At 43.5% G+C, this 26,122-nt stretch overlaps 1 protein-coding gene and 1 long non-coding RNA gene across 2 annotated transcripts in view; one reads left to right on the top strand and one right to left on the bottom strand.

Moving 5' to 3' along the window:
* Positions 1–7,138, bottom strand: part of ADAMTS5 (ADAM metallopeptidase with thrombospondin type 1 motif 5) — a 48,443-nt gene extending 41,305 nt beyond the window's left edge. Inside the window, exon 1 of the mRNA XM_075133302.1 lies at positions 5,365–7,138. Within this exon, the coding sequence (XP_074989403.1) occupies positions 5,365–6,393 (1,029 nt within the window). The 5' untranslated portion in view covers positions 6,394–7,138. The remainder of the gene's footprint in view (positions 1–5,364) is intronic.
* Positions 6,772–15,274, top strand: LOC142073463 (uncharacterized). The gene is made up of 3 exons (XR_012670364.1): positions 6,772–6,857; positions 7,654–8,978; positions 10,530–15,274. It is a non-coding gene; the product is annotated as an uncharacterized LOC142073463 (long non-coding RNA).
* The last annotated feature ends 10,848 nt before the right edge of the window (positions 15,275–26,122 follow it).

The raw sequence follows: 26,122 nt of genomic DNA, 5'->3' as shown, positions 1-26,122 counted from the left end.
CAAAACTTCACTGTGCCGCTTCCCACCTATAAACTCTTAACAATACGCTCTTAACAATGCTATCCCCTTGAAGAGAACGTCTCAACTGGGGGCAGGGAATGGTCAAATTTTCGGGGCTGGAGGGGGCATGCAGCAAAACCTCTGTTTGGTTTGCTGGTTGTGGGAGAAGTGGAGGGCCCAAGCGCCAGTTCACAGCACCACTCACACAGGTTTGCCCCGGCCACCACTCCGTCATGACTGGTCAAATCTGAGTGAGTAGGGTTGCGACCTGGAGCAGGGGCTCATAGAATCAATCAGGTTTTGAGGGGAGGGTGGTTTGGTGGTCAGGGACCTCCTGAGATGGGTGGAGGCTGTAACAATCAGCCATACCTAACTCTGTTTTAGCTTTCAGCACAAGCTCTTCTATTCCTACGCCCCACAAAGGCAAAAAATAGTGACAAGAAACAAAAGTGATAGTCCTGAACTGGACTGGTACTGCAGTTCCTCTGCCACCCACGGAGCTCAAGGCCATACCTTAGCCTCAGGGGGGACCACAGGGCCTTCCTGCCCTGTTGCAGCCTTCCACTGCTGCTCAGGAAAGTGTTTGTCTCTCTTGTGCCCCCTCCACTCACAGATCTGGGTCCTTACTAATATCTTCCACGTGGGAATCAGAGCCAGTCATTAAAACTGCTGCTTGGCTGTATCAGCTGGTTCCCAACACCAGTCTGATGGATTCTCCTTAGGCCAGGGCTTGCTGCTTCCTGACTCTGCAAGCCCTTAAAGGGGCAGACAGTGCTGTGCAAGTTCACACTTGTTAATCTGGCCTGATTTTATTGGGTACTTGCTGAGAAGACTTAACCCAAGAAAACAATGGTATTGGTTCAAGTACAGTTTGGAAGCTACATCACTCATGTGTTTGTGTTGTGACAAATAGTCTGATATTTACTGTTAATGTTAATAAGCATTGTCAATATAGCAAATAAATAGTTTCCAGAGTCTAAGCATTAGACATAAACAAAAGAGATTTAAGCAAAACAGACTAAATTCATCCTTGGTGTAACTCCACTAAAGTCAATGAATTTACAAAAAGTGTGAATTTGGCCCAGAAATTTAGAACTATAGTTAGAGACCTAGCCACAAAGTAAACAAAGACAATAACAGATCTATGGAGAATGTATTTATCTGGCCTAATGAAAAGTCCTACAGAATTTAATGATTTCAGAGTAGTAGCCGTGTTAGTCTATACCAGCCAAAAAACCCTGAGGAGTACTTGTGGCATCTTAGGGACTAACAAATTTATAATTTAATGGAAAATTATCACCTATTATATTTTTTTAACCATTCTATAGAATTCAAATACTCTACGGGGCCTGGTTCTCTCACAGTCAGCAGTAGGGGCAGAACCAGGCCTACAGAAAGAATATTTTTCTTTATGAAATTATGTAGGCTTTGAAATAATATCTGTATAACCCTATCACATTTCTACAGAACCTAGTGATTTAAAATTTTCACCTCTATTAAATTCTATAACACTTTTCTGTAACATTGAAGCAAATCATTGAATTTGTCATACAAGAGTTAGGATTAATTGAAACTAATGGGTCTGATTTTGTAATCCTTACTCAGGAGAAGCACTTGTTGATATCAGTGCATAGCCCTGGATCCAAGTTAAGAAGAATTTTCACTTAAAACTTTGGGCCAGAGTTTTAAATGCCCATGGGTATTATGGTGCCTAGATGCTTTTGAAAATCCCACTAAGTGTCTAAATACCTTTCAAAGCCTGGCCATTTGTCTATATTAGAGAGAGTTAAACCCAGATCCCTTGCAAATTATACATTGACCTCTTGTGTTATGCAGCATGGCTCATTTTGAAGCACTTACCAGATTAAATACAGATAGACCACCTATCATTGAGCCATAAAGGTCAATTGCTTTTTCTAAATCAGGACTCAGTAGTTCTGCTTAAAAACAGATTGCATAGGCACTACCTGTAATTTAAATACTAACAACATAATTACTGGTAATAATTCTACACTGAGGGAAAGCCCTTGGTGCATTCAGTACTATGAACATTTACATATTGATTTGTCTTTAAAAAAAAAAAGTGAAAGGAAAACAAGAACAAGTGGAAGGACCTTGAAAGCACTTTCACATTCAAGCAAGATCAGTATGTCTTTCAAATATTTTGCTGTGTGTAATGTGAGTTCTGGTACAAGAGTCCTTCCAGAATCAATGTAAGTGTTAGGCTAGAGAGCTACATGGTAATATGCATGCTTAATGTACACACTGATGATGCATAATGAGTTACTTAAAGTTTGTGAAATGTGTTAGTTTGATAAATGAATTGTCAATATTATTCTGTTGACACACAGACGCAAAGATCAAGGTGGGCTTGGCTAATAAACAGACGGAAAATGTATCTCACACATTTGCTCCATGCCTGAAAAACAAGCCATTTAGAAGAAGACATCTGGATGTACAAACACTGAGCACAGCAGCATTCAGAGCCCAGGAAAACATGGAGCCATAGCTTGGCGTCTAGTTGCTAAGCAACCTACTTCATACATTCAAAACACAGTTGTAAAAGTTGGATCCTCATGCCAACTGCTGCTTCTTCTCATTGAAAAACAAAACTGTGTGTGTGGGGGGGATCTTTCTTTGAGGTTAAAAAAAACCTATTTTCTAAGAGCTGTACCTCTTCTGCTTGTTGATCCTTTAACCCTTTTTCATGTTTACATTCTGAGGTCTAACTGAGATTCACTTTGAACCTTCCAACACCATCAGATGAAAGCGGTATGGATCTCAGCACATTCCCTTCAAAAACAGTCCAGGAATGCACATAGTAAGAAAATACCTGTGTTTTTTCTCAGTAAGACAAATATACCTATGATGCAACCTCCATGAGCTTAAAATACAGGGCCAGATCCTCAGCTGATGTAAATCAGTGCAGCAATTCATTAAATTGAGTTGAGCTATGCTGATTTACGTCAGCTGAGGATATGTCAAATAATTAATTGTGTCAAAAACCATATACCAAGCAAACCGCAGCCAATGATTTTTCTTGGAACATACTTCCGTTTGTTTGGTAATAGTGCAAACTATTTTTCCATATGAAGGCTAATGTGTCCTATGAATGTTATTACTATAATCACGAAGATCAAACTGAGACTGCAGAAATTGTGATATTTTGCTCTTTGCTGTGATATTTTCATCTAAAATAAATGTTTAGGATCAGATTCTACCACCTGTAGTCCCTTTGAAACCTAACTCACAGAGTAAGATATTATGCAATGCAGTCCAATTGTTAGTGATCATCTCAAAGTTTAGGGCCACAATCCGCCATCCTTATTTGTGTGAAGCACAATTAGTCCCATTGAAATCGACAGAAGTACTTACAGAGACATGTGAGAGTGACAGAATTTGGCCCAGAATCGCCATTCAATATTGATGTCTATAATCAAAAATGAAAGCAGTTTGATACAATCAAGCTAGCTTCCTCTCCTTCAGATTGTAATTAGCAAGGTGACTGTTTTAAAATGAGATCTGATATAGCTTTTAACAAACAGAATGGATGGATTTGAACTGCCACAAGAAAGCGCCTGCTGTACAAGTTTGGGATGACAGAGACTGAGCCTAATATTTCAAGTATTTACAGCTACAAAAGTAAGCCAGTCTTTTTTCTTTCCCTTTCCTCTTGAGCACCTCCTTCCAGAAACCATCCAAAGAATCCTTTTTGGCAGCCTCCTGTGATGCAGCAAAGCAAGAGAATTCAAACTAACAGAAAGTCCTGCAGTTTTTTATTATTTTCTTACTGAGGAAAGAAAAAATATAACTGAACGGGATATTCTTACAATAGATCATTGCCTAAACTATACCACATGTCCACAGGAGCAGTGCCCCTTAACTATGTATGGCAATGCAATTAAGGCTCTGATGCAGAGTTTTGCATGGATGAGAATTGTGGTATCCGGCCTTTAATTGATTAGGAGACCAATTTTTCACTATATGGATAGCAAGGTACTACATGCTTCTCCACAAACTGAGTTGAACTGAGTTAGTGTGGCTTCGTTTATGTGTCTTATATTTAAGTCCTAGTTTTGTACCACAAGTTCTGTATTCCTCCAGGCCTAGTGCCATTTTTCTGTCATGCTGGGAATACCATGTTAAATTACAGCAGCTAAGCAAGGAAGTCATGTGCTCCTTAAGGTGTTATCTACCAATTCATTCTGTTTTCCTAATCTTAATCGGTCAAATTCATTCTTGGATTAATTTGGTCTAATGGGTGTTGTCAGTTCTTTACTGTGATTATACATAAATGATGGAAGATGAACTCCTGTTAACAAGGAAATGTCAAACAGACTATGACAGCAATGTAATTTCTCAAGTGGAGATGAATTTGGTCTAGTCCAGGGATCGGCAACCTTTGGCACACAGCCCATCAGGGAAATCCGCTGGCGGGCCAGGTCAGTTTGTTTACCTGCCGCGTCTGCAGGTTTGGCTGATCGCAGCTCCCACTGGCTGCGTTTCGCCGCTCCAGGCCAATGGGGGCTGCGGAAAGGGGCGTGGGCCAAGGTATGTGCTGGCCGCCGTTTCCCGCAGCCCCCATTGGCCTGGATTTCCCTGACGGGCCGCATGCCAAAGGTTGCCGATCCCCGGTCTCGTCTCTAGTAGCCATGTGTCCAGATTATACAAATTAACACCGGCCCTAAACACTTGCAGTCTCTATCCAAAAGTAGCCCAACTCTGGAATAAACATGGGATGCTGCCGGCCAGGGAGGCAGTGCATCAGCAGATGCGCCAGAGAAACTTGCAAAGCACCTGCACTCATTACACCTCAGTTTAGATAGCACCACTCATAAAGTTTGGAGGGTTTTGTTTTGCTTTGTTTTTTTAATCATCATGATTCTGTGGTGTTGTCAACTAAGCAACTAGTTAGGAAATGAGGTAGGATCCCACACAGCCGGGGTTTGCAATCAACTTTGTTGCTGTCCAGCGCAGTGACCTACACACCACCAGAAGCGAGGGTCAGACACCTACCCTGCAGACTGGAGGACTGTAAAGGTGGCTGTAAAAGAAAGGGAAACAACGGAGGAGGAAGGAAAATCAGGCCAGACGAGAAAGGAGGGTAATTAACCACTGAAACAATTGACCAAGCGCCATGGTGGCTTCTCCATCACTGACAATTTTGAAATCAAGATCGGAAGTTTTTCTAAAAGAGATGCTTATCGTGGGGACATTCTCTAGCCTGTGCTCTACAGGAGGTCAGACAAGATGATCACAATGGTCCCGTCTGGCCTTGGAATCTATGACTCTAGAGACCACTGTCCCATTGTGCGGAGCCCCGGTTGGGCTGGGCAAGGGGTGCCAGGGCCGCAGGCCACCTACCTCCCGGGTGAAGAGGATAGCGGCGTCGTAGTGCTCCTCGTGCCCGTCCTCCAGCGGGTTGTGCTGGTGTTGCCACTTGCAGAAGTTCTTCAGGGTGGTGGCCGCGTTCTTGTTGACCTCCAGCCCCTTCTCCTTGTCGCCCAGCACCACCACCTTCACCACGGCCAGCCGGATGGGGTTCTCGATGCTGGCGTGCCCGTAGAGCCGGGAGGCGATGGTGGCCAGGGTCAGCAGGTAGTGCTGCAGGCCCTTGCCGTACTTCTTGGCCATGGAGCCGTCGGCCACCAGCAGCAGCTCCACCTGGCGGGCTCTGGAGATGGAGCGCCTGCTCCTGCGCCCGGCGCCCGGCGGGGCAAAGGGCCCCGCGGCCAGCTGGGGCTGGGCGGGGCGCTCCCGGCCCCCCCGCAGCCCGCCTTTGCCCTCCAGCGGCGGGGCCTGGCCGGAGCCGCGCGTCTCGCAGCTGGGGCGCGAAGGCACCGTCTGGAAGCTGAACTGGTCCTTGCGGAAGAGGTGCGGGATCAGGGCGGAGCCGGGCCCATAGACCCGCCGCGGGGCCGCCCCCTTGGCCCGGCGCAAGGGCTTCACCGTGTAGCGGGCGTGTTTGACCGCGAAGTAGCCATCCAGCCCCCCGCAGAGGTTGAATACGGCCAGGGACTGGGGGCTGCCGTCCACCGTGCCCCGGTAATAGCAGTGAGCCCAGCCGCGGGGGTGCTGCACAGGGGCCTGCGGACCCACCAGCTCGTCCCTCTCCAGATCCAAGAGGAACCTGCTGCCCCCCGCGTAGAGGAGGTAGCCCACCTTGCCGCCCCCGGAGTAGATCTGGTCAATGTTCTGCACCGGGCCGCTGGTCCGGGGCAGCTGCTGGGGGCCAGGCTGACGGGACGCTGCTGCTGCTGCTGCTGCCGCCCCGGGAGGCGGCCGGGTTTTATCATCAGCAGGTGCTGCTGTTGTTGCTGTTGGAGATCCGGTCTTGGCAGCGGCAAAGTGCAACTCCGCAGCCAGCAGCAGGGAAACAAACTTCAGGACCATATTTGTCTCTCTTTACAAAAAAAAAAAGAAAAAAAGTCACCCGGTGGAGATCAACAGCGGAGCTTAAGTGTGTGTGTGTGGGGGGAATCCTCCCAAGCTTGAAGCAAGTGTGAGTGGGAGGAAGGGGGAAAAAATGTCAACAAAGGCAGCTCGCGTGTGAACTTTTGCGTTTCTCTGCAGGGAAGAGTCGGGAGCACATGGAAGGAGAGCGCCACAATCCTAAAACAGCTGCTGCCCAGGAGTCGAAGAAGGGAGGCTCACACCCGGCGAGCGGAGAAGTTTGAGCACTTTCCGCTCTTCTTCCACTTCTCTCGCGGAGTCACTGCACCATCCTCCTCAGCAGAGGCCGGCGGATCCGCTACAGATCGGCCCTTTCAGCAGCAAGTGCCTCGCCTTCCTTTGCCCCCTTTTGTTCGAAGGGAGGAGAAGAAACACACACGCCAAAAAAGGCTCGATCGTCTCCGGTGAGATGGTTAAAATAATAATAAAATAATAATAATAATAATGCCCTGGATTTTGTAAAACAGCTTCTCCCTTTCTAGTGCGGGTTGTTATCCCCAGTCTGTCGATGTGAACAAGAGGAGAAGGGAGAGAAATGTGAAGATGAGAGGAGGTGGAACAATGAATTTATAGCGGAATGCCATCCTGCAATGGCAATTTCAACAATTCGTCACTGCAGGCTGCCTCTTAAAGGGAGAGCTTCAAAACCACCACTCCCACACTTCCTTCTCATTTAATCAGACACAGAGAGAAACTGGGGGGGGGGGGGGGGGGAGAGGGACTGAGGGGGGAGGAGAAAAGGAGAGAGAGAGAGAGAGAGAGAGAGAGAGAGGGGGACTGAGACAGGAAGGCAGGAGAGAGAGGAAGGAGCGAGGGGAGGAGAGAGAGACCGGGAGAAAATGTTTAAGAAAAACACAAGATTTCCTTTGAATCATTTAAAGCCACAGTGTCGCCTGGAACTGTTTGATATTTCACAACTGATCGGGGTTGACTAAGCTTTGCAAGGTTCCTTCCCTACCTTATTGTTATTTGTGTATTTTTTTAAGTGGATGAGACAGTTTGATGCCTTTCTTTTAATGGGGATAGGAAGTTGTTGGGGCTTTTAGAAGTGATCCTTTCCACAGAGGGCTGTAAAGCGCATGATATCACTTGGCTGGGGTTGTGCAACCAGCAAAAAGGATGAGTTGCTCTGTTTAACGGGAAAAAGAATTAGCAAGCCGGTGTTTTACAGTGACTTACTGCTTCCTGTATTTACTGCAGGGACACAGATCGCTGCAGGAGGTTTTCTAAAACATTTGACTTTAGAAGTTGGGGAGATTCATGCCTCTCAGGGCAGAACCTGCCACATTTACTGGTCAGAAGAAAATGCAAAAAATTTCCTCCCTTTGTCTCTATGACTGTGATTCTTCTGCACACACGCCTGTCATTATTTCAAGCAAACTGTCATTTAGTCTGGGTGGGCTGTAATTTCCCTCAATTCCCAGGGAGGAGACAGGGTGGGGAATAGTTAACACTTACTTTAACCTTTGGAATGCTTTCAAATACTTAGATCATCCCCCCGCTTCCACACACACAATACACACATTTACTTTTTCATCTGATCATAACATGTAAAGCTATCCATACTCAGGTGAATTGTCTGATGAACAGTACAACAGTTCCTTAGAAGGGAAGGAAGAATCACTGTCCTGGTCTACACTACGAGTTTAGGTCGAATTTAGCAGCATAAGATTGATTTAACCTGCACCCGTCCACACCACAAAGCCATTTTTGTCAACTTAAAGGGCTCTTAAAATCAATATCTGTACTCCTCCCCGACAAGGGGATTAGCGCTGATATCAACATCACCGGTTCGAATTTGGGGTAGTGTGGATGCAATTGGACAGTATTGGCCTCCGGGAGCTATCCCAGAGTGCTCCATTGTGACCGCTCTGGACAGCACTTTCAACTCAGATGCACTAGCCAGGTACAGAGGAAAAGCCCCGGGAACTTTTGAATTTCATTTCCTGTTTGGCCAGCATGGCGAGCTCATCAGCATAGGTGACCCTGGAGTCCCAGAATCGCAAACGAGCTCCAGCATGGACTGAACAGGAGGTACTGGATCTGATCGTTGTATGGGGAGACGAATCCGTCCTATCAGAACTCCGTTCCAAAAGATGAAATGCCAAAATGTTTGAAAAAAATCTCCAACGGCATGATGGACAGAGGCTATAACAGGGACCCGCAGCAGTACCGCATGAAAATTAAGGAGCTGAGGCAAGCCTACCAAAAAACCAAAGAGGCAAACGGTCGCTCTGGGTCAGAGCCCCAGACATACCACTTTTATGATGAGCTGCATGCAATTCTAGGGTGTGCCCCTACCACTACCCCACTCCTGTCCGTGGACACCTGCAAGGGGGGAGTCTCATGCAACAGGGATAAGGATCTGGGGGACGAGGAAGAGGAGGAGGAGGATAGCGCACAACAGGCAAGTGGAGAAACCGTTCTCCCCGACAACCAGGAACTGTTTATCACCCTGGAGCCAATACCCTCCCAACCCTCCCAAGGCAGGCTCCCGGACCATGAAGCCGGAGAAGGCACCTCTGGTGAGTGTACCTTTGTAAATATAATACATGGTTTAAAAGCAAGCATGTTTAATGATTAATTTACCCTGAAGACTTGGGATTCATTCATGGCCAGTACAGCTACTGGAGAAGTCTGTTAACGTGTCTGGGGATGGAGCGGAAATCCTCCAGGGACATTATTAAGGGGACATTCAGAGGTGGCCGTTCCTGCTGGGCTGTTTGCCTGAGGCTGAAAAGAAATCATCCCCGCTTTTAGCCACGCCAGGGGGTGGGGATGGGGGGTGGGGGGCCTGTTCATGCTGAGCTGTTCACGTTTCGCTGCAGGGATCTTCCCTGATACTAGTCACGTGGTGGGAGGCGGGGTGAAGCGATCATCCCAGAGAACTGGGTGGTGGGGGCTTACCATGGCTGCCTGCAAGCCGCAAGAATCCCGCAAGGTTCCTTCCCTACCTTATTGTTATTTGTGTATTTTTTTAAGTGGGTGAGACAGTTTTATGCCTTTTTTTTTAAATGGGGATAGGAAGTTGTTGGGGCTTTTAGGAGTGATCCTTTCCACAGAGGGCTGTAAAGCACATGATATCACTTGGCTGGGGGTGTGCAACCAGCAAATTACAATGGGAATATTGGTTTTGCTGAGGTCTGAGCGAGTCAGTAAACTGCACCAGCACACTTTTAAACGTCCAAATGCACATGCTACCACCATTCTGCACTTGCTCAGCCTATAGTTGAAGAGCTCCTTACTACAGTCCAGGGTGCCTGTGTATGGCTTCATGAGCCATGGCATTAAGGGGAGGATAACTATAGGTATTTCAACTTCCCCAACAGTTATTTTCCAGTCTGGGAAGTAAGTCCCTTCCCGCAGCTGTTCAAACAGAGTTCCTGAAGATGCGAGTGTCATGTACCTTTCCCAACCATCCCACGTTGATGTTGGTGAAACGTCCCTTGTGATCCACCAGTGCTTGCAGCACCATTGAAAACTACCCCTTGTGGTTTATGTATTGGCTGCCAAGGTGGTCCGGTCCCAAGATAGCGATATGCATTCCGTCTATCACTCCACCACAGTTAGGGAATCCCATTGCAGAAAAGCCATCCACTATGACCTGCACATTTCCCAGAGTCACTACCCTTGATAGCAGCAGCTCAGTGATTGCGTTGGCTTCTTGGATCACAGCAGCCCCCACAGTAGATTTGCCCACTCCAAATTGATTCCCAACTGACCGGTAGCTGTCTGGCGTTGCAAGCTTCCAGAAGGCTATCACCACTCGCTTGTGAAGTGTGAGGCCTGCTCTCATCTTGGTATTCTTGTGCTTCAGGGCAGGGGAAAGCAAGTCACAAAGTTCCATGAAAGTGCCCTTACGCATGGAAAAGTTTTGCAGCCACTGGGAATCATCCCAGACCTGCAACACTATGTGGTCCCACCAGTCTGTTCTTGTTTCCCGGGCCCAGAATTGGCATTCCATGGCATGAGCCTGCCCCATTGCCACCAGGATGTCCAAATTGCCAGGGCCCGTACTTTGAGAGACGTCTGTGTCCATGTCCTCGTCACTGTGCTGCTGTTGCCTCCTTTTGCAGGTTCTGGTTCTGCACATACTGCAGGATAATGCGCAAGGTGTTTACAATGCTCATAACTGCTGCGGTGATCTGAGCAGGCTCCATGCTTGCCGTGGTATGGCGTCTGCAGGAGAGCAGAATTGCAGCGGAAGCGGTGGCTGACAAAGGATGCCATGAGAATAGATATTTATAGAGCACGACGAGAGGACCTGCAAGGTGGATTCATGAGAGCAGGAGAGCAGAGTTGCAGCGGAAGCGGTGGAGGATGACGGTTAGCACCGCACACATTTCCCAAGGAAGAACACACGTACCCGGGAGCTCATGACAGACAACATGGAGAAATTCACTATTGAGACAATAGCAGCAGAGCAGAGTTGCAGCGGAAGTGGTGGATGACGACGGTTAGCAGTCCTACTGCACCAGCTGCTGAAAGCAGTATGGCATCCGCACGGAAAAAAGGTGCGAAACGATTGTCTGCCGTTGCTTTCACGGAGGAAGGGGCGACTCATGACATGTACCCAAAACCACCGGCGACAATGTTTTTGCCCCATCAGGCATTGGGAGCTTAACCCAGAATTCCAATGGGCAGCGGAGACTGTGGCATAGCTACCACATTGCACCGCACCATAAGTCGATGCTAGCCATGGTAGTGAGGACGCACTCCACCGACTTAATGCGCTTAGTGTGGACATACGCAATCGACTGTATAAAATTGATTTCTAAAAACTGACTTCTATAATATCGACCTATTTTCGTAGTGTAGACATACCCACTATAAGGCAGGCCTCAGAGAATCATAGAAAACTACAAATGGAAGGGACCTCAAGAGGTCATCTAGTCCGCCTCCCTTTGTTGAAGCAGGATTAAGTACACCTTGACCATCCCTCGAGGATGTCCATCTAACCTGTTCCACTTGAAGAAAAGGAGGGCACTGAGGCATAGGAGGGCATTGCTTCTGCTGTTCCCATTCACCTACCTGAGAGAAGGTCAAATCACACAACTTTCATTTGCAGTAACTCAAAGATAAATCATTGCTTGAAGCAAAGGAGTCTAGTATGATGCATTTGGTGTGTGTCCTTTGAGGTTCTCCAGAAAAGGACAGATTGCATCAGGTGATTTACAAGGGTTGCAAGAGCCCATGCCACTTAGCTTTCCATGCAGGTTAGGACATCTATGTGTCATCTCACATAAGTGTTTAACTTTACGTACTTCAAATAGTCCATGGAAGTTAATGGAACTACTCACAGGAATTATATTTAAGCATGTGTAAATTCTTGCAGGATCAGGACCATATTATCAGGCAATTAAAAGAATGTCAGATTAGGGTTTGAATTCAGCATTCCTGGAGACTCCTTAAAGAATAGAATACTTTTTTAGATAACCACCTAGACTGCATGTTAACATTTGTAAACCATTTACAACACAAATATTGCCATATAAGTGCTAAGTAATATAAATTGACATATCCCTAGTCTTAAATTATATCATTCAATGATTATGCCAGGATGAGAGTTCGCAAATGAAAGTTTGCATCTGTTCATTTCTCTATGCAATCCTTTGTTTTTCTGAAGATACTAGTACTTGGATTCAATAGTTAATTTCTCTGAGACCTGGTACTGCTTATTCCCTGTTACAGTAATTTGCAAGCATCAGAAATTGTTGGCAATGAAAGACTACATTATTAGAGCCCTGCATGGATACAAAATTTGTATCTGCATCCGATCCACAAAAATGATCAGCTGATATCCGCATCTGCGGAAGCCAATATCTGTGGATATAAAGTGGATAGCCACCGATTTCCAGAGCTTTAGATATAAAATTTGGATCTGCATCCATCTGCAAAAATGGTGGTGGATATCTGCATCCATGGATGTGGTTATCTGTGAATATCTATGGATTTGCAGAGCTATATACATTATGCTTCAGGAATGACTCATCGTTTGAAGTTTCTTGAGCTACTTCCCAGAGCTGGTCAATATTTTCTGAATTTTGTAATTTTATGAAAAGTCAACATTTTCATGGTTTTCCCACCTTTCAATTTGACCAGCCGCAGAATTGATAGAAATTTTTACAATTTTTGACATTAAAAAAGGGGGGCGGGGAAGAGAGGAAGATTTTGAGAAAATATTCACAATATCCTTCCTTCTCTGTTTTGAACATCTTGCATTTTTGATTTTAGTAATGAGTAGGCCTAGTTACCCTCAATGAAGTCTTTTCTTATTTACTTTAGTAGGAGCTGGAACGGGCCCTTGGAAAACATTTAGCACCGGTCTGAACCAGCAAAATACCTTTGAAAGATGGACTAATGACAAGATGGATGATAAAAAAGTAGCTTGAATAACCAATGCAGAACTCTTATTAATAGTGTGAGTTCTCAGTGAAAGGAAATACAGAACTGAAGAGACCAATGTAATGTTCTTCTACATTGTAATATAATTCCAACGGCTTTATTATAGCCCAGGAAAAAGAGAAAAATGTTAAAATGATTATTCAGATTGGCTTGTGTTATTGCTTATCCATTCTGTTGCCATAGATTGTCCTATAGCTAGAGAAACTCCCCCAAATTTTAGCATATAGAAGACACCATTTCCCCAGAAAGGATCTAGATTCTTAAGAAAGACTTGGGCTTATAACATACTATTCCATGGAAACAGTATTGGAGAGCTCTACAATTTGCATTTCAGAATTGTAATAATTCAGCACTGTGACAACTGAAAGCTAGTTCAATTATGGCTTCTATTCTCAGAATTTTCAAGTCTGTAAATCACTTAAGATAGTCTTTTTTCCTCTATATTTTGCTTTCTTAGCCCCTTTTACTCTTACAGCGTTCCCTTTAAACTAGAGAGCCTGGGAGCACATCTCAAGTTGTGGATAGCACTAAATCCTTGTCAAACAGTTCTGACCTGGAAATCACAGGACTGACCTTTCCCAACTGAAAGATACAAGGCCACAAATCCTCAATTAGATCTAAAGCACAATTTAAGTAGTTAAATACTTTACAGCAATTTCAGCACTGGTTTAAACAGACCCAGTCCTATTGACTATAGAGCAGCAGGAGGAGCTGCTTACATCAAGGTTGTATCTCACTCTTTGTCTGTTGACCAAGAAAAAGCTTAGAATTCTTCTGGTAAATTTGTACCAGTAGCATGGGATTTCTGATTAAAGGGGTTTTGCTGCATGGGAGATATGTCTCCATGAAGTAACAAACCACAGCAGTAAGGTATTTTCTCCTATCATTGAACAACTTAGGCTGCCTATATTTCTTGAGAAGACATTTAGATGTTTAGTTTCAGAGATTCCAAGATCAGAAGGGACCACTGTGATCATCTAATCTGACCTCCTATATAACACAGGCCATAGAACTTCCCCCCCAAATAATTCCTAGATCATATCCTTTAGAAAAAAACATTGCATCTTGATTTTAAAATTGTCATTGATGGAGAATCTACCACAACCCTTAGAAAATGTTGATATGATGTTAATCCGTTTAGCTGCTCTTCCCTCAGAAGTCGTTCTATAAAATGTCCGTCTTATTTTCTCACTTTTTAGGTTTTCAATCTTATTAACAGAGATGGGCCTGAATAAAAACCATGGACCTGAAGTACCAAAAAAATAATTTATCATTAATCTGTATATATTTTATTGTATTTATATCTCCCATGGGTCATTTTTAATCTAAGACTGGTGGCAAATCTGTTTTTTATGTTAATCAAGTGTGGGATATTAGTCCCATTTGTTTCTCGTCTTCACATATTCATATTCAACTCATAGCCCTAACATTTTCCTTTTCCTTTATTGATTTTCAGGAGAACTCCCCCTAAGAAAGCCTACAAAGGAGAATAAAAACTGCCATATAAAAATGCTCTAGTAGTCTTCGTAGTTCAATAGCATATTTACAACCATTACTAATACTGAATGATTCAGAGAGGGAATAAACTCCATACTGCACCTATATGTGCAATATTATCACAAAACATTTTTTCTGATTCCAGTTGATCAGTTTATGCTGTAAAGAATAAAGACAGAGAGACTTTTTCATTTTATTCTGGACATTGTTACTACTCTTATTGTCTTTTTTATGTTTTGAATTTATTTTTTATTAATTTATGATAATGTAATACTTTTACATAATTCCTTTCATCCAGAAGTGCCTTACAAATGAATTGCAGTCCCTATACACCTGGGTTGGAATAGGACAATTGTTAAACACCACACACAGTAATAGTGCTCAATAGTGCTCAAAAGAGGAAGTAAAAAAAAATTAGAGCTGAATCTGACCCCTAGTCTTTATAACCAGGGTCTGGCCTGCAAATACTAAAGCCCCTGAATAATTTTATTCATGTGAGTAGTCCCACTGTGTAATTCATTGTAGGATCAGACCTTGACAATGGACTGTAACTAATATTAGAAAGATATTGCATTGAAAAACTAAGTATCAACTACTGGTTCAGTAGTAATAAGGTGTACAATGAGTCCAATGGAACTACTCACATGCTATTAACTCAACTCACTATGTTACTCACATGTTTCAATGTTCTCAGGATCAGGCTCATTCATTTCTTCTTTGAAGAGATTACTGTGGTGATGGCCTATGACTTTTTTTTTTTTAATGTCATGAGTTGGTTTCTCTTTGTTTTTTCCTTTGGAGCAATTGCTATGACATTAGTTTAATATGCGCTTGATAATAAGTCCTTTACTTTGGTTGTGATAAGAAGTTTCATATATTAAAATCCATTTGTGGATTGGTCAATAAATACAGAAAGTTTTCACGCTCTTATGGCACCTTCTTTCTTAGACAGGGACATGTCTATTATCTTCTTTCTTAGACAGCGACATGTTTAAATAGTAATTCAGTTCTGCCTCTTTGATTGTGGTGAAACACAGCAGGCCTGATTTTCCACTGCCTAGCACCTTCTGTAGCTAGTTACACCAGTGCAAACACTGCCATTCTAGATTAATTTTAAACAATTTATTTTGATCATTTGGAGTAATTATTCCATATTTTAGCTCTTTTTTATTATTTTGGATTTAACAATAATTAAGAACAAAAACCAGACAAGTCCTTTAGGAAGGGGAAAAGTGCAGACAGATTTCCATAAATGGAAATCTCTCCCCAACGCTGTTTGCTGGAATCCCTTGGTTGTAGTCAAGCCTCAGTGTAAAGACTTCCTACTCAGAGCAATCTGGCCTTCACCATTTTAATTACCCTTCTTCATTAATTCTTCCTTGGGAATAAAAAAATGTTTATGCTAAGATTAGCTGAGACCCCCTAATTCACTGGGTGGGGATTATTTAATTATTAATTTGTGTAAAAAATGTAAAACCGACTGTTTTTAGTGCAAAGACTGTCAACCTAAACCCAGATGTTTCTACAATGGTCTTTTAAGAAAATTCAAAAATAACGTAATCAGACACACAACATATAGGCAGCACTTTGAAAATGTTGCCATCTCTCTCTAAGCTTTTAGGAGTACAAGGCTTGTACCCTATCAATTACAACATCCTTTCTACCCACGATACCTACATAGAGCCTAATTCTAATCCTTTATTTCTTCTTAATAATCTTCAGGTAATTCTTTGTAGCCTTTGCAATAAAAATCCATCACTGCAGCATATTGATTTGGTCAGTAATTTTAACAATCCAAGCATACAGACCTTAATTTTTAGTCCATTTGTTTTAAACATTTCTTTTGAAAATACATTCAAAACCAATTAAGCAATTTCCATGGAAAGTGCTCATTATTAAAGGAAATATGTTACAAAATCATTTTTCAAGCAGTTCTAAGAGATGTGTTTTTGTTTGTTTTGTATTTTAATAAGGAGAAGGTGAGTTGGGGTTTGTAGTAGAATACACATCCTTTCACCTACAGGTTGCCAGGCTGGGGTTTTCAAAAGCACCTAAGTGACATAGGAGCACAAGTCCCATTGACTCTCCTTGGGACTATGCTTCTAAGACAATTAGGGGCTTTTGAAAATTCTACCACTAGTTTATATTTAGCCATGCTTGATAGTGATTAAAAATTGTTCCCAGTAACCGCTGCTAGTTGTTACCATATGATACTGAAATAGGATTGTGGGCGTGCGCCAGTCTCTAGTAAATAAGTAAGCCATCACCACAATTGGCACTGCGCTGCACTCATACTGGCAGTCTCAGCAGACAACCAAAGATTGAATACATCTGGAGACTGAACTAACATTTTCATCTCATCCACCCTGCACCTGGGTGGAGGTAACTTAGAGAAGCTTGCATTCCATCTGTCTCTGTACTCCTTTTTTTTTTTTTTTTTAAATAGAGGAAGGACTTCAGTTTCCAAGGCTGCCAGTTCACCATTTTTTGTAGGCCCTGATTTATTTTTAATATTATTTTAAATTAAGAGACTATATTTGCCTTATAAAGCATTAAGATTGAAATATTAAAGCGGATTAAGTATCATCACAGTGAAGAGCTGTACACTGGCACTGATTCATATTATTTCATGAACACCACAATTGTCCCGTTGCTTCTTTCATGGGATTGAAAAGTGATAGTTAACCACTTGCTTTTATTGTAACTGAATTTAGTATTTCAAGATAAACTTATTCAATTACAAGACCAAAAATTTACAGACAGCTGTGCCTTAGTAAGAAAAGTTAAGTCTTCTTGGTGTGGAACGCTATAGCTTTAAGGGGGAATGTTTTACTTTCTTCTTTATGGTCAATGACATCTTCCTCAACTACAGCCGTGTGGGAAGCAAAGACGACACCTTTGGCTGAGGCCTTATGTTTTTGTAAGTGATGTGTGTAAGTAACATCGCATGTGTCTCAGTTTCAGCAGGCTGAAAATTCTATATTTGACATCAGTTTCATTTAACCCCTAAGGGCGAAGGGAACTGGCCTTGGGGGATATGGGGCTCATACTGGATTGAGCAAAATGTATATGGTTTTATTGTTGTATTACAGTGACAGAAGGATGCTATGAATTTGCCAGCCCAAAATAACATTAAAATTAGGAAGCTGAGTTGAGGCCCGGCTGAAAATCAGGTTGTTCAGGGTATCCACTTTTGGGGGAGGGAAAAAAAAGTTGTTAGTGTGACTGACTATAAAATTAATCATGCGGGATAGCACTACATCGTATAGTACGGCATTTACTTCCATAACACAATCCAATTGACCTGACATCTCACACACTGCATCAAAGGTTCAAATGTCTCTCTGTCGATAGTGCAATATTTTGATCAGTGTCCGAAGGACCATTCTCTGCCCTGTCCACTCAGAACTGTACAAAAGGGGACAAGTAAAAGAAGACACAAATGACAAATGGTACTTCCTCTCTATTAAGCTAGCGCACCTTGGGACAGACCAGGTTCTCTCACCTTCCTGCCTCTGATGCAACTGCTGAACTCACAAGCCATAAAATAAAACAAAAAATCATGACTATTGAACCTAATACGAATTTTGTTTTAAACATATGTTGGGTGGAGGCAGCAGTCTGCAGGAAGTATCAGATGCTGCTGCTGGACGCTTATCCTTTTTCTCTGAACAACAGCAAGTTAATGAGAGGAAGGGTAAAATGTTAAATTTTCCTTATAAAAAATGACATTAGTTATAAGGATACATTTTAAGACTACAAGATATACACATGATGTATTCTACAGCTGTTTCTTCAGCAGACTGGAAGGACTGAAAAACTCTAGAGGCTATTTTGTGTGCGGAGCAGCAGACATTTAATTAATCTCAGCTCCAGAGTTTAACAGCCAAGATGTGGTTTTTGAACATCTCTCTTCTAGTTAACAGAACATCTGTGGCACAAAAAGCAGAACTTAAATAAATCTGAATGTATTTAAAAAACTTCCGTCTTTTTACTATTATTTCTTTAAATGGTTTTCCAAAGATTTGAACATTCAACTCCTTTCCCCCCTCATTTGCAAGCTTACCCTTTCAGTCAGTGATACGTCTTAACAGAGGGAGTTAAAAATTGATTTAGCTCCAATTAATCCAATAAAAAAAAATCTACACCGCACACTGTCTTTCACCAATTTTGGGTATATTCTTGAACATACACTAAAGCGACAAGACTGGTGCTTTATTATAAAATAAACGTCAAAGGATTTTTCAAACTATGGGGCAGATTCTCAGCTGGTGTGGATTTACACCAGTTGAGGGTTTGACACCATAAATGACATTCCACTACTGGAGGCTGAAGTCTTTTTCTATGTTATCAGAGACATAAACAAGAAAATATGCTTCTCTATACTTCAAAGATAAAACTGAAGGAGTCATGACAGAGAAATTTAAAACAAAAATGCTATTGCTAGGTCTTACCTGGCAATAATGCACACAAAGCACCATTAAGCGACGGAGTTCTGGTTGCCATATGCACAAATTTTCCATCTGAATTCTGGTTCCCCAAAAACTAGCAGAGAGAGAACTTGGCAGGTCCTCTGAGACAGCATTCAGAGAAGAGCATTCTGAGTGGGCTGAGGTTTGACACAAGTATTCATGTAGCTTATTCTTTCTCCCAGTAGGAGAATCTATAATATGCACTGGGCTTGGTGGGGGATGAAGGGAACACTGCTAGTCAGAACACTGATGCTCTGTGATGTTGCTTCTGCCGCTAATGTGCTCTCGTTTTGGCGCTATTTCCATGTTGGTCCAGAATTTGGTGCAAGGGTTTTTTGTTTGGTTCTACCTTACAACCCAAAGTGAGCAGACAATTGCAGATGAGCAGAAGACAAATATCTAGAGACAACAAGGGTGGAGTGCCAGCTGAATGCTGAAGTATGAATATTCCTTTTCAGTTGCAAAATCTTGGACACTTTTGTAAACTATTCAAATAATAAAAAGAAACAAAGTCTTTCTCTGTGTATATTTCGTTGTCATTAACAGTGAAAATCATAGACCTTAATGATAACATTCATCCTTATGCAAACGACCAGAAGGTATATGCACCATTCAAATCTTGCTTAATGCTTATTTTGATGGCTTAAATGGAACTCAAGAGTTGTATATGGTTTAATCTGGCCCGTGCACAGGGATAAAATTCACCCTAAAAGGAGAGACAAAGCATGTCTCATCACAGCTGCAATATTCATTTCTGGAATGAACCCAACTGGTGTTATCCAAGCTACTACAGACAAGCAGTTTGAGATTTTCCAGTTCCTAATGATTATACAGTAAACTGGAGTCAGTTGGCTATTTTCCACTGAGAGCAAAACTCTCTTTGTACTTAATATCTCTCTGAAATAGAGATGGTATAAGAGAAGTCTGTCTTTTTATTGATTAATTATGTTTATTATTTATTGTTTCAGTACACCAAGAAAGTTTAATCCAGGTGGTTGCAGTGTAGGGCAAAACTACACAATGTGCAGCACATCTTGTTATACCACTTTGGATGCAACCTCTATAGGAACAACCAGCCTGGTAACAACTTGAGGCTCTGTCTCATTTTTCTGAGGGTCAGGTACAACAGTGTGCACAATATTTCAGTCTGGGTTTCCATTTCAGTGACTGGAACAGTGGAACTCCTCGTGTATTCATGACAGGTTTCAGTTAGTGTTAGTCTGTATCCGCAAAAAGAAAAGGAGGACTTGTGGCACCTTAGAGACTAACATATTTATTTGAGGAAGGTGCCACAAGTACTCCTTTTCTTTTCTCGTGTATTCATGTATTTCTTCCAGGCCATTTCCTCCATTCTTTAAGATGGTTTAGAGCAGTGGTTCTCAAACTAGGGGCTGCCGCTTGTTCAGGGAAAGCCCCTGGAGGGCCGGGCTGGTTTGTTTACCTGCCGCGTCGGCAGGTTCGGCCGATCGTGGCTCCCACTGGCTGCGGTTCACCTCTCCAGGCCAATGGGGGCTGTGGGAAGGGCGGCCAGCACATCCCTCGGCCCTTGCCACTTCCCGCAGCCCCCATTGGCCTGGAGTAGCAAACCGGGAGCCGCGATTGGCCGAACCTGCAGATGCGGCAGGTAAACAAACCAGCCTGGACCGCCAGGGACTTTCCCTGAACAAGTGGCGCCCCTAGTTTGAGAACCACTGGTTTAGAGGAAAGGGTAAAGCCGCCCGCACCCCCAGAGTGCACCTGAAAAGTTACATCATACTATACTGTACTAAAGGAAATAATTTCTCTGCAACCCCAGCCGGAGACCAATGTATGCTGTGAAATGTGATGCTCAATAGCTTTCAACAAGTACCCATTAATTTATGAAGAATTAAAAAACTGATTGCCAAGTAGGTGTATAGTTTGTGCAAACCATCAGCTTGATTTAGAGAAGTGTTGAACACCTACAGCTCCCATGGAAATCCAAGAGTAGTGGGTGCTCAGTGCCTCTGAAGATCAGTTCCCAAGTTATTTAATTCTCATCTCAGTGAAGTCTCTGGCACAAATCTTATGAACTTCAATGGGAGCATGATCTCCCATTTCTCGTCTCTTTCTTTAACCTTGGAGTTTGTCAGTTTTAGATGTGATCCTGCATCTCAGTCACTAGCTCTAAGTCAGATTCATCAGATTTACATTACCGCATGGGCACATGCATTGTAATGTAAAGGACACCCTGTCTTTCGAAATTAGTGTGAAAGTAAAGACATAGGGAGAATACAAAATAAGGCAAGAAAACTCTCTGAAACAGCCCATACTTCTGCTTTCCTGGAGTCCTAAACTTTTTAACCAGCACACATTTTAAAAGATACTTCTTAAATTCTCTCTCACTGGACCCTCTCTCTAGTTCTGAGACATTTCCCCAGCCCTCTGCTCCCACTTGATTTCTCTGTAGTATCTTCTGTGTCTTCAGATTGTTTTAGAGGGACATTTTGCTAGTTACATTTCAAGGTTCAGATCACAACCACCACTACAAAAAAGAAGCAATAGCATTTGCCAGTTTCTGTGTTCTCCAGCGTGAACTGAAAAATATGTATACTGAGCTGTGTCAGTGAGAATCATGATCCTCATGGCTCATAAAATCTCATCCATCCCATTTGTAAAGGGTCTATTCTCCTTTGTGCAGAGCAAGAGTTCACATCTTCAAAACAAGGAACCATATGGCATTAATATTTTTAAACAAATCTTGGAAAATTGACCAGTTTGGGCACCTGGTTAACTGCGTGGCTCCAGCTGCAGTTACATAACTTGTGCTAAGTGGTGGTGTTGTATTTGCCATGGACACCGCAGCTTAAAATCAGCAAACTGTGGGCCCAACTCACGGCTGCCCTGTACCTTATTCGGTTATTTATGCCCATGAAAAGTCACAGTAGTATGACTGTAGAATGCTGTCATTCTGATTTGGTAGCATTCCACAAGACACCTCTTAACCTTCTCTTTGATAAAGTAAATAGATTGAGCTCATTGAGTCTTTCACTATAAGGCATGTTTTCCAATTCTTTAATTATTCTCGCGGCTCGTCTCTGAACCCTTTGCAATTTTGCAACATTCAGCTTGAGTTGTGGAAACCTAAATTGGACTCAATATTCCAGTAGCAGCTGCACGAACTCCAAATACAGAAGTAAGATAATCTTCTTATACCTACTCAATATTCCCCTGTTATAAATCCAAGGTCACCTTTCACTTCTGTTTGTCTTCTTCCCGTTATGCTTGGAATTCCCTTTCACTCCTTGTGAAAACAAACAAAACAAAAACATATCTGCACATCCTTGAGATAAAGCCTCAGTATGTGTATTGCATTTGTCCGAACCATATTCGCTGTTTCTGGCTTAGACTGGGAGCAACTTAGAAGAGCTGTGCAAACAACAGATTTTTCAGTTCACTGGCTGTACCCCTCCAAAAAAATTATTTTGGGTGAACCCCAATGGTTTTTTTTTTAATTTTTGGCAACCTAAAAATGGTTTTTTGTTTCAGCTCAAAACAAACATTATGTTCAACTTGAAATGAAATGTTTCATTTCATTTGAGGGATTTTTGTTTTTTCTCACCGTTTTAAAATTTTATTTTAATAAAAGTGAAGTAAATTTCAAAATGAAGTCATTTTGAATTTAAAAAAATCATTTTGAAAATGTCAAAATGTAATGTTTAGAATATCTTGGAATTTTTTAAATCTTTTTTTGACTGTACCAATTCAGTAAATTTGACATTAATTCAAAACATTTTTTTGGTTAAACCAAATCTGCATTTTTAGGCAAACCAAGTTTTGTCTGAAAAATTTCGCCCAGCTTTATTCTTGAGATCAGGATTGTGGGCCTGATTCTCCACTCTCTTTCACCTTATGCAGTTATTTGCATTGGTGCAAAGTGGGTATAAAACACTATCACCTTTAAATGACTGGAGCGTGCTGATTTGGTAGGGTTTTGCACCCACTTTGCACAGGGGTAAATGACTAAACAAAGTGCAAGGTCACAGAGAATCATCCCCCTTGTTTTCCCTCTATCTGCACAGTGTTTAATCTAGCTCCCAATTAAGTCTCACAGGACCCCTTTGGGTATGTCTACACCACTGTTAAACATTCACAGTTGGCCCAGGTCAGCTGACTTGGGCTCACAGGGCTGTAAAATTGCTGTGCGAACCTTTGGGCTTGGAGTGGAGCCTGAAGCAGGAGGGTCCCAGAACCTGGGCTCCAGCTGAGCCTGGATGTCTACACTGCAATTGTTAGCCCCATAACCCGACCCCCGCGAGCATAGGTGCTGGAAGTAAAGGTGATGGCGTCGGCAGTGCCCCCTGGCTTGAAGTGGTTTCCATTATATACAAGGTTTACAGTTTGATTCAATGGCTCACAGCACCCCCACTACACAAATTGTTCCAGCACCACTGTCCACGAGCCTGAGTCAGCTGATCTGGGCCAGCCATGGCCATGCCATGGATCTTTTATTCCAGTGTAGACATACCCTTTGTTACTACCCTGGTTTTACAGAAGAGTAAAATGAGGCCTAGAGCACTCAAGTAATTTGCCCAAGGTCACACATCCAGGAACAGAATAAAGGACTCATCTTGAACGTGTATGAGCCAAAGTATTAAAATACCTCAGTTAAGATCTTTCTGCTCCACAAACCTTGGATTTGATTCCTTTATATATTTCTCTGTGTAAGTGGGAGAATAGTCCCTCTATCGTGGGGAACTTTCCTGGCTTCTGCAGTACTCCGGTGAAGTGGGCTAGCGAAAGGATCTGAGTCCTTGCTCCCACTTCCTTTACCCAGTGGCCTGCCCTTCCACTCTTCTGTCTGGCAGAGTCCTCGTAACCCCAACAAGGCTGAGCGCAGGATTCCTGGGGGGCTCAACCCCCCACCCTGCTGTGGTCACCTAGGACAGGGGCTAGGGTGTCCCCACTCCGGGGTACTCTCTCTGCACTGGGCACTTCTTTGACCCACTGACCATTACATACAAGTTAAAGCAAATGCAAGTTATTTAATCAACAATTAATTTTAAAAAGAATAAGGAAAAATGGGAAAGGTTAAAGGAAACACATCACCCCGCTCTGTGGCAGGGAACATCACAAACAGTGTCTCTGGAATGTCAGGGCAGTTCACAGTCTGTTCCTTGTAAGTCCCAGGCCTTCTTCTCAGGCCCTGGCTGTGCTGTAGGGATGCTGTGGGTTGGACACTTGCTCTGGTGGTGGCCACACGCTCTCAGGCTCTAAGTGGTAGGACCCTTCTTCCCAGTGTCACCCCCACCCAAACTCCAAAGCAAACAGACACTGTTGGGGCTTGTAGCAGGGTGCTGGTGCAAAAGCCCCTAATTAGCCCAGCCCAGTCAGTTCCAATCAGGGGAAACAGATTGGGGCTGATGGAAAAGGCCTGATGCTGGCCTGAGGATTGGCAACACCTGCTGGCCTGACAAGCCAAGGGCTATAAAGGCTGGGAGGGAGCCAAAAGGCTGGGAGGCAGCCAGGGAGAAATCAGTCAGTGAACTGGAGGCCTCCTACCTGAAGGCTCTGCCTGTAAAGGAGGAGATTAATCCTGTAAAGTTGTATATATGTAACCCTTCTGCCCATCAGAGTTGGCAGCAACAAGGGCCGGGTTCAATATCTAGGGGATCCATTCCAATAACACAATGCAAAACCGGCTCGAGCCCCAACCCAGTGACCTGGGACAAATACATACCACCCCTGCTGGGCGCCTCCAAGAGGCAATACTTCCTCTCTTGCAAGCATAGAGTCTGAGTGTGGCAAAAAGCCTTTTAATAACAGAGAGAAACAATGTGGCATTATGTTGGGGAAACACCACCAACAGGATTCATAACACAACCCATGAGCAAAAACCCACCCCAAGCAAATTGGGTCGTGTCCTTTCCCTTTGGTTCTTGAGTCCAGCAACCTGAAATCACCCAAAGTTCCAAAAGTCCAATGACCCAAAAGTCTCTGTCCCTGGTCAGGGCAGCCCCAGAGTTTGAAAGTTTATCTGCAGAGCTTTACCTCCCAACCTGGGTGGAGATCGGGGGAGGGGGGAAGAAGAGAGGTAAGGGGCACCTTACGTGATCTGAAGCTGACTGCCCCACAGCTCCATAGGGCTCCGCTCCGCTCCACCAGTCCACATCCCACAAGCAGCTCCCATTGTTCCACAAACTGCTCCACCAGCCGGTTCACGAACTGCTCTGCTCCACGTCCCACAAGCAGCTCCTGCTATCCTGCTCCACAATATATCTTCAGGCTCCCCCACTACTTAACACAATGCTCAGTGATTTCAGCTCTTAGTCAGTTCAGCTCTTTGGTGAATTCAGCTTGTAGTAGGGGAGCCTCAGTACTCATGCACCATTAGCCCAAAGCGAGCTCAGCAGCCTGTAACTAGACTCCTAATGGAATCAAAATTAGCTCTGATATTCTACAGTGGAGAGAGGAGGAAGTGCAATTAGCATATAAGGCCCTCACCAAGGGGCCCATACCATCAAGCATTAATACTTGTCCCCAATCTCACTCAATTCACAGAGTTTTGGAACCCATGACCCATGCCTAGCGAGTGCTACTTAGTTGATGGTGAGTCCCTCCATCATAACAAAAGGCCAAGTACAGTTCCAAGCACAGTTCCCATAATCAGGATAATAACAATTTATTTTTCCTGCCCCAATAACAGAGACACTGGGGATCCCACAGCAGCCAAAGTGACCATTTGGGCAGCTATGGCCTCATTCTAGGCGGGGTGGGTGTGCCCATGCAAATGAGATCGGCCCCTGAAGTTCTTTTCCACAACTTGCCACACTTCACCAGCAGATGTCAGGATGGAGCTCATCCGGACTCTGCTTACATATAGATAGACACTAGTGGTGGGATAACCTTTAGTGAATAAAGACACAGGTGTTGCACAACCCTGAAGCCTCTTTGAACCTTATTGGGGGCAGCAAGCGGGCCTCAGGAAGAGGGGTGGGTCATGGGCCCTGTTACAGGGCTGTAAACACTACGTAAAGTTGGAGCTTGCATATTTGCTGGTGATGAGATTTTCATTTAGTTCACATGTCTGAAAGCAAATCTCTTTCATTCTCCAGCCTCTGGGTTTGCTGGGTTACAGAGAAACCAGAGGAGAGCCTTCAGCCACAGCGTGTATATAGTTGTTAGCATTCTAAACATTTACCAGCAACATGAGTTTTGAGAAAGAAATGCAATCCTTTTGCGCTGTGTGAGCAGAATTCTTCAGATCCATACCACTGACTAGGGGAATTCCAGAATGGGGGTTTTGTAATGAGATTTCCAGAGCCACCTACATCTGC

The sequence above is a fragment of the Caretta caretta genome, chromosome 1, assembly GCF_965140235.1.
Source record: "Caretta caretta isolate rCarCar2 chromosome 1, rCarCar1.hap1, whole genome shotgun sequence".
In the NCBI taxonomy this organism is placed as follows: Eukaryota; Metazoa; Chordata; order Testudines; family Cheloniidae; genus Caretta; species Caretta caretta.
Note: the sequence above shows the minus strand (reverse complement) of the source record. Positions and strands in the feature narration are given on the sequence as shown.